This window comes from Ammospiza nelsoni, chromosome 8 (assembly GCF_027579445.1).
Source record: "Ammospiza nelsoni isolate bAmmNel1 chromosome 8, bAmmNel1.pri, whole genome shotgun sequence".
NCBI lineage: Eukaryota > Metazoa > Chordata > Aves > Passeriformes > Passerellidae > Ammospiza > Ammospiza nelsoni.
In genome coordinates this window covers 12,031,388-12,043,404 of record NC_080640.1, presented here as the reverse complement: position 1 = coordinate 12,043,404, position 12,017 = coordinate 12,031,388, and the positions used below count along the sequence as shown (strand labels likewise).

Below are 12,017 nucleotides of genomic sequence, written 5' to 3'. Positions count from 1 at the left end.
TGTACCACTCAAGAGAGACAGTTAAAACTCAAATTTGATTTTGCCTCATTTAGCCTTTTTTTCACTGCAGAATAACCATCATACTCCAGGTCCTACAAGTGCTATTGTAATTATGATAGTATAGGGATATGAGAATTTTAAGATTTTATGCCTTATGTTTCAGTCAGTCATTTATTCTATACTAAAGCACATTCTGTTCCACAAATAGCTGCACTCCTGCAGCAAGTGATCCCTGCTGACACATTCTATCCCATGAACTGAAAGACACTCTGTAGCAATGTACCTGTGTAATTAGAACACATTCAAGTCAAGCACAAGTTATCACTCTGACAAAAAAACAATAGTTTGAGGGACAGGGATAACTCAGAAACCACCTGAGGCACGTTATCTGAAAAGAAATAGACTTTGTTCGACTGAAATCTTTAACTACAAAAAAATACCATCTGAGCTCTACCCGAGCTTAAAATCTCCAGAGAATATCCTACTGACTTAAGCAAGTTGTTATTGTTGACTTAAAGGAGGCGGGGATTTCACCTTTCTGCATGGTCACTTTTGTGTCAACTCCTCTGCAGAAACTGAACCAGCAAGATTTGCTACTTCTCCAGAGTGCAGAGCAACACCTGCTAGGTGGTGACCTGACTGTATTACATTTGGTTCCTCCCAAAATCCAAGTATTCTCAAAAGATACAGATCTAAGATAATGGCTGCTTATTTCAGATGGGAGAAGTTTGCTTCCTGCTGGGCACACCTGCTCTCCATGCTCACAGGAAGCTGCTCCTGCACTCCTGCTTTTAGTTTTACTGATTAGCTACACCAGCAACAGCTTAAGCTCGAGGGTGAGGACGGGCAGCAGGAGGAGATATTGTCATCAGTATATCAGCACCAGCTCATCAGAGCTTGATCACCCTGCTACTTACGCCTGGGTTTTCGACAGTCTTCTTTAATCACATCAAGGGTCACTTTAAACAGCTCCTTATCATGGTCAGTCACCTGAAGAAAAAAGAAGAAACTGGCCTTGCTGTTGAAAAACGATCCACTGACATGGTGTATTTCAAGCTAACACTGTTATAATTACACTCTGCACTTTATGCTGCCTCCAAGACTAATGGACATCAAATCTTCAGGCAATAGTTTTACTACTATTAGCAGCTTCCATGAGTTAGGTGAAGAGCATGATACAACTAAGTTTGACCCAAAGGAGGGTGATTGCCTCAGCAGAACAGCAAACTTGAACCCACTTGGAGAACTGTCCCAGGCCCCAGGTTTCAGTGAGCTCAGCTGCATCAGAGCAGTTTGGCAGCCCAGTGAACACAGGCAGAACTTGGAACAACTCAGTGGGTGATACAGAGGTACAACCAACACTGAAGTAAGTTGCAGAAAATACTTCTGAGTAAACTGAGAGCACCTGGATGTCCTGCTGCTCTTTCTGAAACATTTCTACTATTTCTGCAGTATTTTTTATTGTTTTTACTGATTAGGAAAGTCATACCACTGAACTTGCTTGCAACCACAGCTCAGTTCCTTACATAGTATAAGTCCTTGGAGCTGCTAGGTTTCTGGAAAACCACTCCTTTTTCTTGTAGCATCTTTATTGCTTCCTTAAAAACACCATGAATCCTTTTGGAACTGGAGCTACTTTCTGACTTCACCTGGATGGAAAGAAAGGAATGAAGCAGATGGTGAGAAATCTAAGCTCAACCAAAGTTACCAGCAAAAGCTCCAGATGCTTTCAAGAAAAAGATGACTTCAGATCCTCTTTAACATGAATTTTGTTACACATTTTTCTTCATTTAGTAATTCACAAATCATATATGTTATGTATGAAATAATCAACAATGCTGAGCTTTAAACAAAACTCAAACACCAGAAGCTTGTATCAATCCTGAGGAACCACAATCTCTAAACTGCCTTCTTTGTGATTAGCAGCTATTTGGTGATGGACCAAGAAATCTTTTTTTGGAATGTTCTTTTGATGCTTTTTTGTTAATCAAGCTTTGTTCACTTTCAGAGTTTTCCTGGTAATAAGGGTGAAGGTAGGGGTAGGAAGGTAGGAAAATCAGTATTTTGTAAGGATATTCAGGAGGAATCCAAGGGCTGAGGACTAGATTCCCATCTCCTGATTTCAGGGAAAGGAGAAAACTCACAAAACCAGTATTTGTTTCTCGCCCCCTTTGTTTCCAAATTTTTACAAACATTCTGGTCATGCTCTCAGGAGCTTCTCCACAGCCCAATGTAGTGAAAGGATAAAGAGCTTGCAAGAAATTAAGGCAAGCATACGAAATAAGGAAACAAAGGATTCAATTTTAGGGGTAGGTGGGAAATTAGTTTTTTGTGAAAGGAGAACAATGTATCTGGCAGTCCTAACTGAGGTTATTTACAACACAGGGTTCTGGGTTTGGGACACATCTAACAGAGAAGGAAAGAAGGGGAGGGGAAAAAAACCAGGGAAAAGCAGTATTTGTTTGGAAGTAGAGCAGATCTAAGAGAGTGGAATGACAGCTAGGGAAGTAGAAGGAAATAATTACTTGAAGAGAAGGGAAAGTATGTGTAGATAAGAGCAAGACTATGATTTACTCTTCTCCATCTCCATCTGTCCTACTGTGTCCTTCAACCTCCCATTTATCTACACAGACTGCTTCAGTTCCCCAATTGCTGTTTTCTCATCTGTTGGGAGCACACTGTGCTCCCTGTGGTTTTCTTTGAGAAGAGAGCTAAACTGCTTCCCACAAACCACCATGTGATAACTAGAACCATACCAGAGCAACCAGAGCAAGATCTGCCAAGCCATTCCTTCAACTATCACCAGAAATGCTCCCACCCTGTTCTGAACAGAAATATCAGACTTGACATGTCCTACTTCACTCACCAGGAGCAGCTCAGAGCCTGGGGAGTGAAGCAGGCAATCATCATGAACTAGAAAGAAAGTACATGAATATGAGAAATGGACACCACAGGAGCAAAGGAAGAATCTCTCCTCACAAAACACTCATTCAATGTATTTGCAGCTCTCAAGGGACACTGCAACAGCCTGGAAGCTGATGTACCTAACTGGGAATAGTTCGGGGATCCAAAAGGGATATTGGTGTTAGCATGCATCACAAGTTTCTCCCTCCTGTTCCTCCAGACAACCCTCAGCATTTCAACAGGCCATAATCACATCTCTCTCTCTGTCCCACAACAGCTAATTCTCTTTTTCCTCTCAAATCACCAGCAAAAATAATTGCTGAATACTTCAAGATAATTATAACAGAACAATGGCTCTTATTCTTAGTTCAGTTTCCTCTGTTTCAGGCTGAAGGATTCAGTGCCTGAACCTTGTCTGTCCTCCTGTCCACCATAGTACCAATCTGGATAACAACAGACTCTACTTCTAATTACAGACTTGGCCATGCATCTGGACACTGTTCCAGTCACTGCATTAATACCACAAAGGTATTTCTCTTTATTGTGCCTCTTCTGATGAACTGAAGAAACAAACATAAAATGCATCAGGAAGGATTAAGTGAAGAGGGAATATTTGCTCACAGAAAAACACATTCTCACAGCCATATGTAAAATGAAGAGACTTTGCCTCTCACTCAAATGCAGTAATAAATCCTCAAGAATGTAAGAAATTGCTAGCAAAGCAACCAACTCAAGACTCTGATCAATTTTTAATGTGAAAGCAAACATTTGGGGAGAAAAAAAAAGATAAAAATATTTCCAAAGAAGCACAATAATTATTCAGTTTGGCTTACCACTGAAATCCTGTCAGAAAAGGGAGATAATTAAAAACAGACTCTGTGTGAACTGACACACAGCTCAGCCTGGATGGATACTGAAACAGAATCACTAAGAATGCAAGTCAAGGCATTGACAGAGTGAAAGCAGCGAGGCCTTATTATAAGTAAGCAGCTGCTCCATATCAGCACTCTCTCATATGTGCTGCAGAATCCATGGAAAAGGGCTTCATGGCAGAAGGACTGTTTCTGAAAACCAAAATAGGGCTCCTGCCAACTTTAATAGTACCATGTTATATATTAAATACAAAAATATTATGTATTATTGGTGTTCAGTAGTACCATAAAATGACAGGAAAATTTTGAGGTTTTTTCTTTGTGTGCTCTAGAACATGCTTCCTCTTCTCCATTCCTCTGAGTAAGGCAGCAATTCAGTTTCTTTGTCAACACAGACTGAAATTGCTTATTGTGCTCTTTTGGCCCACCCAAAGCAACTCCAGCATCTCATCCTGCAAATGCACAAGTCAATAGTTCTTCTCCCCAATACCTCTCCCAATGTTCACACCTCCTTTTGCAAAGTGCCCCCCTTGAGCATGCCTTAGTTTCAGGGTGCACCATTTCAGGATCTCTCAAGCAGTAACAGCAGGGTCTTCCCCCTCTCTTCCAAATCAGGTCCTTTTCAAATAAATGAAGCTGTACATCCAAAACAGAGGAGCATTCATCAGTCATCCCTTTTGTAAAACATGTTGTGTGTGTATGTGTGTAACCTGACACAGAAGCAGCTATTAAATAATAATTTTACTATCATTACCCTCCCTCCCAAGAATGGCCAAGGGCTCTGTAGCAAAGCCAACAGAAGAATCTATGTGTCCAGAATTAAATTGGTACTTTAATCAATATATTCCATCTGATAGGCCTCACACAGCTTAGTGGGCTGGTGCTGTGCAACCAGTTCTTCTCAGATCTTTAAAACAAGACAAATTCTCTCTACAATCAATAATAGGTCAAACAAATGAAGTGGCAAAGGAATTAGTGAGTCTGTTTAAAACACTGGAACTATGCAACCTTTGACTCATTATGAATCACACCCTGATGGTGTTAAAGTTTCCTGGTATAACCACACATGTGATTCTACTCAGGGAATCACCTTTTGCATTTCCTCATGTAATGTTTAATCCTGGGCTTAGGCAGGTGACAATTTTAATAATAGTGATCCTGGACATGTCAGTCCTGAAGTCCTATAATAAGCTTTGCAGCTTGCTGTAGCAAATAATATTTAAAATAATATTTTTGTATGTTTAAATAATATTTAAAAATATTTAAATAATATTTAAAGCAGTGGTGAAACTTCCTTGAGAGGCAGAAAGACAAAGACCCTGCATCAAGAACTTTCAGTGAACTGTTACACCTACAGTACAATGAACAGGGTGGGCACAGACAGAGTGAACAACACAGCAAAACTTCCTGCTTTAACTACTTCTCATTGGTGACCTTGAGATAACATTCAAATCAAGAGGAGCACAAACAGCACACTCTGGAAAGCACAACTCAAGCCATGTGTCCAGGGCAGTGACATTCACAAACTGGAATGGCAGCACTAAAATAGCACACACTGTAGCTTATGCACGGCAGAAGGGCAGAAATATTGTTAATCAAGACTGGCTGGTTTAAAGCATTTCAGTTGAGAAATTGGATGGATCCACTTAACATGCAGCTTTCTTCAAAAATGGAACCAAAGGCTTGACCATTTGCCAAACATAATTGTCCAAGTCCAGTAAGTACACTCTGGAGGTTCTCTAAGCACAAAATTACTTTTTCTTCTTCTACTTGTAGTCTTCCTTCTGGTACCCACCCCTCCAGACTGAAAAGTCACTTGTTTTAAGGGACAGGGAAAAGGCTACACCTTTGGGATAGATGGGGAACTGGTTATGCAAATTAAAGCTCCAATAGCTTTAAAACTCATAAAAGATTTGTTAATTTTTAACTACTTTTAAAAGCAGTTAAATTCTCTTCCTCATCATCTGTAGACTATAAAATTAAATTTTCCCTAGTATATGTCTGAGAAGAGGAAATTATTTCAGTTCTGCCAGATGCATCTGCTAGAGGGAAATTTATTCCAGACAGGCAGAAGACTGCATTGCCAGGGAGGCATGAGGACTGGAATGAGGCATTTATTGTAGGACCTGTATGGGATGTGGACAGGGCTCAGCTACACAGTAATGCTGAAAAGCAACACAGAGATGCTGCCTACCTCAAACCATCCCAGCTAACTCTTCCATCTTCACCCTCTGCTCCACTCCACTGCAGTTCATCACCTCTCTGGAGAAAATATTCCATGGGGAGACACCCTCCCACTCTGATGAACATTGTGTAAGTATTTTACAAGTTGGGAAAGAGATGAAGGGGGAAAGGAAGAGAAAGGAAACAAATAGTTTAACAGCAAATTGTGCTCTAGAACACTGGAATCAGGATAAAAAAATAAACCTATACATCCAAATAACTCATCCTTTTACAAGCAGGAAAAGTGCAAGAAGTGAACAAGTGTGTATATTGAGGCATGGCCTAATTAGCTGAGTTGGCTCTGTAGCTCCTGCCTTGCCAAATAGGCCCAAAATAACATTGTTCCACATCAGCAGCACCTTTTATCCTCTTGGTTTGAGAGCAGCACAAAACAAAAGACTGCTGAAGAGAAAAGAAAGGAAGAGGGACAGAAATCAGATCTATTACACTTCCTTTTGTGGATAGAACTGGGTACTTGACCCTTTGCCAATTACGAAAGGTGACACCTTCTAGAGATGGAGTAGAGGAACAAGAAAATACATTTCCAGAGCATTACTAGGCACTCCTCCTAAGGCATTCATGCCACTTGACAACTGAAGGTCTTTTCTTATGCAAGAACAGATAACCTTCTTTGCAAGAAATTAGTAGTAAAGGACAATAAGTAGAACTGCAATTTCTAAATAAGCAGCTGTGCACCCACATTCCTGGGACATATACTCATGTCCTTGTATCAGGGTCAGGAGCAACTAACTATTATTATGACAGCTCTTCATGACTGCTAATAACACTGATGCTACAGTATTTTTCTTGATTTGGGGTTTTTGAGTTGTTTTTCTTTTGGTTGGTTGGTGTTTTGTTTGGGTTGGGTTTTCTTGGGGGATTTTTTCAGTCTTTCTATGTTTGTTCTGCACCAGTTCCTACTTTAAATGGCTTTGTAAATTATTTATCTTGGTCTTTCTATAAATGCTGAAGCATTTAAGTTTCCAGTATTGGACACAATGGTGACTACTCCCTTTATTGTAAAGTGTTTGGGAACTTTTAATACTGCTCCAGCTAGTTTAGAATGTACCAGGTGCCATATTGGATAATCTACTAGCAAAATTTTCTGTCTAAAATGAGAATAGCTCCTGTTAGTGCTAATATCCATGTTTGTTTTAAAGCAAACCAGAAAAAACACCCTAAATGAAAACAAACAAACAAACAAACAAACAAAAAAACACCAACTCAGCTATCAAGAACAGCTATCAGCAGCATTTCAACAAGGCCAACGAGGAAAGAGCTACTTTTCATTATTATTTGACCTCATCTGCAAGAGACTGGTTTTTGAAGGGTTTTTTCTGGGTTTCTTAAGAATTAAACAAACATTAGAATTCAACATAACATAGCACTTAACATTACAGTGCACATCAAAATCAGGTGAAAATGACTGCCAGGGATTTATTTCTCTATAGAAAACCAAAACATAAACAAATGAATCACAACACTCCAGCTTAAGTTCCAATTGCCATTTATTTCATGATAAAAGATGTAACTGTAAGCTTTGCAGAAAATTATCACTTCATACAAGTTGAAAATCTGGTTTGTAATTTATCCAACTAATACAGAATAATACAAAGGCATTTTACAAAATGGGTGTTGTTCTGTTTCCCATTCTGCAGCTGATCAAGAGGTTACTAACTCACTGGAAAATTTCTTAATAGTTTGGTTACATGCAACTGCCTGTAAACTGATTTCAATTTAATGCCACCTTCTCATCTTTTCACAGTTAGGGACTTACAATGTGAGAAATGTAGCAGGGAGCACTGTTCATCCACTCATCATAACCTCCTCTTGAGAGCTGCATCTCTATTAATATATTGAGCTTCAAATGAGAAACAAGACAAAGATTTTGTGCTCCCTTCTCCTGATTAGATCCAGGATCTCAAACCTCTGTCCCAAAAATCTCAAGCACCTTAAAGGGATCTCTTTTACTGACACAGCTACTAATTACAAATCTAGATACAGTAGTGACTGTTGCAGGCTGTAAGATTGCTCAGCCCTAACACAAGATTACCCCTAATAACAGAATGTTCCTGCATTACTTTTTCCAGCCCAGGTTTGTATGTCTAAAGGAACAAGATTTCTTCAATCTCTGTAAATAATTAATGTGTAAAGCTCAAGCACTAGTTGGTTTTTGAATCCTCTGAAGACGCCAGTCTCTTATCTGTTTATACTTTAAAAGAGTACATGGTATTATCTCCCCCCACTAAAAGCCTGGAACAGGTGCATTCACTCACCTCCTCACAGCTGGGGCTGGGTAGATGCACACCCATCAGAGACACCAGAGAATCAACTGTCTCCAACTCCTGCTGGTAAAAGGTCTGAATTTTGTTTTCTAATAGAAAGCCTTGCACTTTCTCATGCAGCATGTGGATTGAGAAATTCTGACCCTCCGGGCCACTACAAGGATACACAGAACATGTCAAAAGGTAAGAAATGTGTTTTAGAACAATTACATAAAGTAATTGTAGAAAAAAAACAACAACAGTCCACTGGACTGGTTTCAAAGATCAAAAGATGTTTTACTGCTCTTAAAGATTTTGAATTTAAATCCTTAATTAAAACAGATCATTTTTATAAGTATAAACGTTCAACTGTTCTTCTTCAATCATTTGCTGTTAGGGTTTTGTGAATTTAAGATCTGCAGTCTCTGAAACAACACTACATGCACCAGGCCTCCCAATAAGCATCCAGCTACCCTGAAACTGAGTACAGGAGTGGGTATTTGACTCAGCTTATTGAGATTATGGATTTGTGATTTGACAATGACAAGGGCAGGAGAGCACTTCAGTGGAACAGCTCCTCAACCTTACACATAAAACATCAGTCAAGGATACATCTCCATCCTCTCTGCTGACCTCAGCCCCAAATCTTGCTCTAAATCCCATTTTTTTTCACTAGATGAAAGAGGTCTGTACACATTATTTTACTTCCTTCCTAATAGTCACTTTAGTTCAGCATTATATTTCTTTCCTCAGATTATGGACAGGTATCTCATCTGTATGCATCACCAATTATTTGTGAGAAAAGCAGACTGCTACTGTAATGAATGCAGTCTGAATCACAGTCAGGCCCTGCTCTATTTTTTTCCAGAGTTATTACAACAAGTAAACAATCATAATATCCCATACTTTGCCCCAGGAGCAGTTCTGCATACTGCATTTACCTCTGTAATTCCTCAGGGCTCTTGAAAGGTTTATCATAAACTTCTCTATAGAGACAGGGGAGCTCCAGCATTCTCGAAATCTGGACATCACACACAGGATCATCCACTTTATCTGGAAAGGCAATGAGAACTTGTAAACCTGGCCAGGACTCCCACACAATTTTTTAAGCAAGCAAACCTAAGGCAGCAGAACAGAGCTTCACAGCCAGTATTAAATTGGCAAAATTTGTTCACTGTGGTTTTCATAAAAACAAACCACAAAGGCCAATCCTGCTTTTACAGTTTACAAGGAGGAAAAATGGCCTGTTGTGGTGCATTACAGATTATGATTTTGTCTGACAACTTATTTAACCAGAATTTATGATCTCTGTTTTACCTTTCAGCAGCCTTTATCCATTAAATGAAGTTAACACATAGTAAGGAGCTTTATTTGGGCCAAAGTGAAAGCAATTTAAAGACTATTTGAATTGCATGGCTCTCTTTGGTATTATTACCAACCCATGAATGGGTTGTATATACTCATAAATCTTCTGTCTGGAAAGAGAGGCTGAACTCCCTTGCAAACTTAAGCTAGAGCTGAAAAATCTAGATTTTTTTTTTATCTGACTTATACAGGGTTTTTAAAAGACAGGATTTTCTTCACTAAAGAAATCATTTCAGTATTATCTGTGTAAGATCTCACTGGGGAAAACCAGCTCTTACACAACAGCACAGACATGGAACTGAGAAGCAGTGATGTAACTGGAAGCTCCCAGAGCTGTGGGCTGCAGAGCCCTGCTGCTCCAGGAGCTGTCAGACACAGAGGCAGCACCTGCATGCAGATCTGTGCCTGAGGAACACTTCTCCCTCATCCTGCAGAGCCAGGGAGCTGAGGAGAAGCCAGGCTTCAGTGGGACCCTGCCTATATGCTGCTGCCTGCCCAGGGAATGGATTGGCTGTGATGAACAGCAGCCACTTCTCCAAAGCCCTCAGCACCCTTGGTGACATGGGACACAGAAGGTCAGCAGCTCCCTTCCCACAGGCTTTGGCTGCTCTAATTCAACACAGAGAAATCTGAAGAGCAAATCACTCTTGCAGACACCCAACCACAGTGTCTGTGTGGTATTCTTGTATGCATGCTAATCAGCTTTTACAGTTTTTCCAGGAAAGCCTCGTTTACAGGCAGTCTAACCTCACACATTACATAGTGTGTCTTCTAACCTTATGCTGCTACAACTGAAATAAAGATATACAGATGAGAATCCTCAGAAAAATGAGATGCCAGAAAATAATATCGAAAATATTCAATTAATTACATAAAGCTCAGATATTTTCACAGATTCAGACATCTTAGTCACATATATCACAGATTCATAACACTCACAAAAACATGAAGCCTGAATTTCTCTTTGTTGCCTATAGGTTCGGATGTGACCTCTGACCCGGACAACATCCCCAATCTCCAGCTTGGTTTTCTGGCTTACTGTTTCTTGGAGTTTCTTCAGCTGTTCAAACACACTGAGACTGCTGGGTGTGCTTGGATGACCTGCAAGAAGTGAGGGAAAGGGAGTCAGGCACTAAAGTCAATGCATTAATTGTCCTTTTGCATTCACCCACCTAAGCACCACAGGAGTCATATCACTAAAAAAGGGTAAGGTCCCAGGCACCATGTGTCCTGGGTAGGAAAACTTCTGGGTGACAAAATTAGATTACTTTATTATACTTATTTGAGTTGTTCATCTGGGGAAAATATAAAAGGTAGAAGACACTGATTTACCTCTGAAAATGTCATAGATGGGTTGCAAAATTGAAACATAAATTTGAAATTGTTTTGGCATTTTTTGATTTTATCATGCTAAGATGGATGAAAGGGGAAAAGAAAAGTTAGCTGAACTTTTCATGCAAAAGAAGAATGAGTCATCTGAGGTGGGGCCAAAGCATTCATGTGATGCAATTTGATGTCTACACTGGGGTGAATCCAACTGAGGTGAATTTAACTTGACAGAACCTCACATTTACATAACACAGCTTTGTAGGACAGTAAATCCTTCATAACTTAAAACCTGATTATTGCTCCAAGTATCCCTGATCACAATTACAAAGGGCTGGAAGAAAGTTTCTCGTGCCCCCTAAGAGCTTTCTTTAGCAGGTACAAATAAATGAATTTACATTCTTAGCATAGTGTCCATCCAAGCACTACTGATGTATGAGTAAAATAAGAATACAAGGCTGAAAAGCATTCTTGGTCTTCATTCTATTTCAAGAAGTATTTCATGCAATTCCTTTTAATGCATCTAAGTTCCTCATTTAAGTTTCGCAAAACTGATTTGATTGCATGTCTCCTTTTTCTTTTTTTTTTTTGAGAGCTGTGCCAGATCATCACCTCTCCAAAGTGAGAGCTGTCTTCTACATTCCAGTTGGGACCATTTGTACCACCTGTCATAGGATTGTTAAATATAAGTATGAATTATCTGTCTGTATAAATGGGCTTGTTCCACAGACATCAGAGCTTTTAACTTTTACATCAAGCTTTCCTTTCTCCATTCTATTAATATGCATTCCTAACACTGCAGATGACACCAGTAAGATTTATTTCAGTAGGATTTGATCAGCTTCATATTAGGGTTGTCAATCCACTACATGGGCTTCCAAGAAGAGCCAAAGTAGAAAGAATTCTGTACTTTGATCTACAAGAAACAGTGGGAGAAAAAGCAAAGAGACAGCTAGACACTATTGAGTTGTTCTGTTACAGTAATACATTAATTTCAAATGCACAATTACTGCACATTTAGGACTTGCCCAAATTGTAAAAGACTGCTGGCATCCTCCCACTG

The 12,017-nt window shown here is 39.6% G+C and overlaps 1 protein-coding gene across 12 annotated transcripts in view; it reads right to left on the bottom strand.

The window, feature by feature from the left end:
• Positions 1 to 12,017, bottom strand: part of STN1 (STN1 subunit of CST complex) — a 38,419-nt gene that overhangs the window by 3,816 nt on the left and 22,586 nt on the right. For 11 of the 12 annotated variants that reach the window (XM_059476648.1, XM_059476645.1, XM_059476646.1 and 8 more), the window contains 5 exons: positions 10,568 to 10,729; positions 9,205 to 9,316; positions 8,276 to 8,438; positions 1,527 to 1,649; positions 918 to 990 (listed from right to left, as the gene is read on the bottom strand). In XM_059476648.1, the coding sequence (XP_059332631.1) occupies positions 918 to 990; positions 1,527 to 1,649; positions 8,276 to 8,438; positions 9,205 to 9,316; positions 10,568 to 10,729 (633 nt within the window). The remainder of the gene's footprint in view (positions 1 to 917; positions 991 to 1,526; positions 1,650 to 8,275; positions 8,439 to 9,204; positions 9,317 to 10,567; positions 10,730 to 12,017) is intronic. The other variant, XM_059476651.1, reaches the window with a different exon arrangement.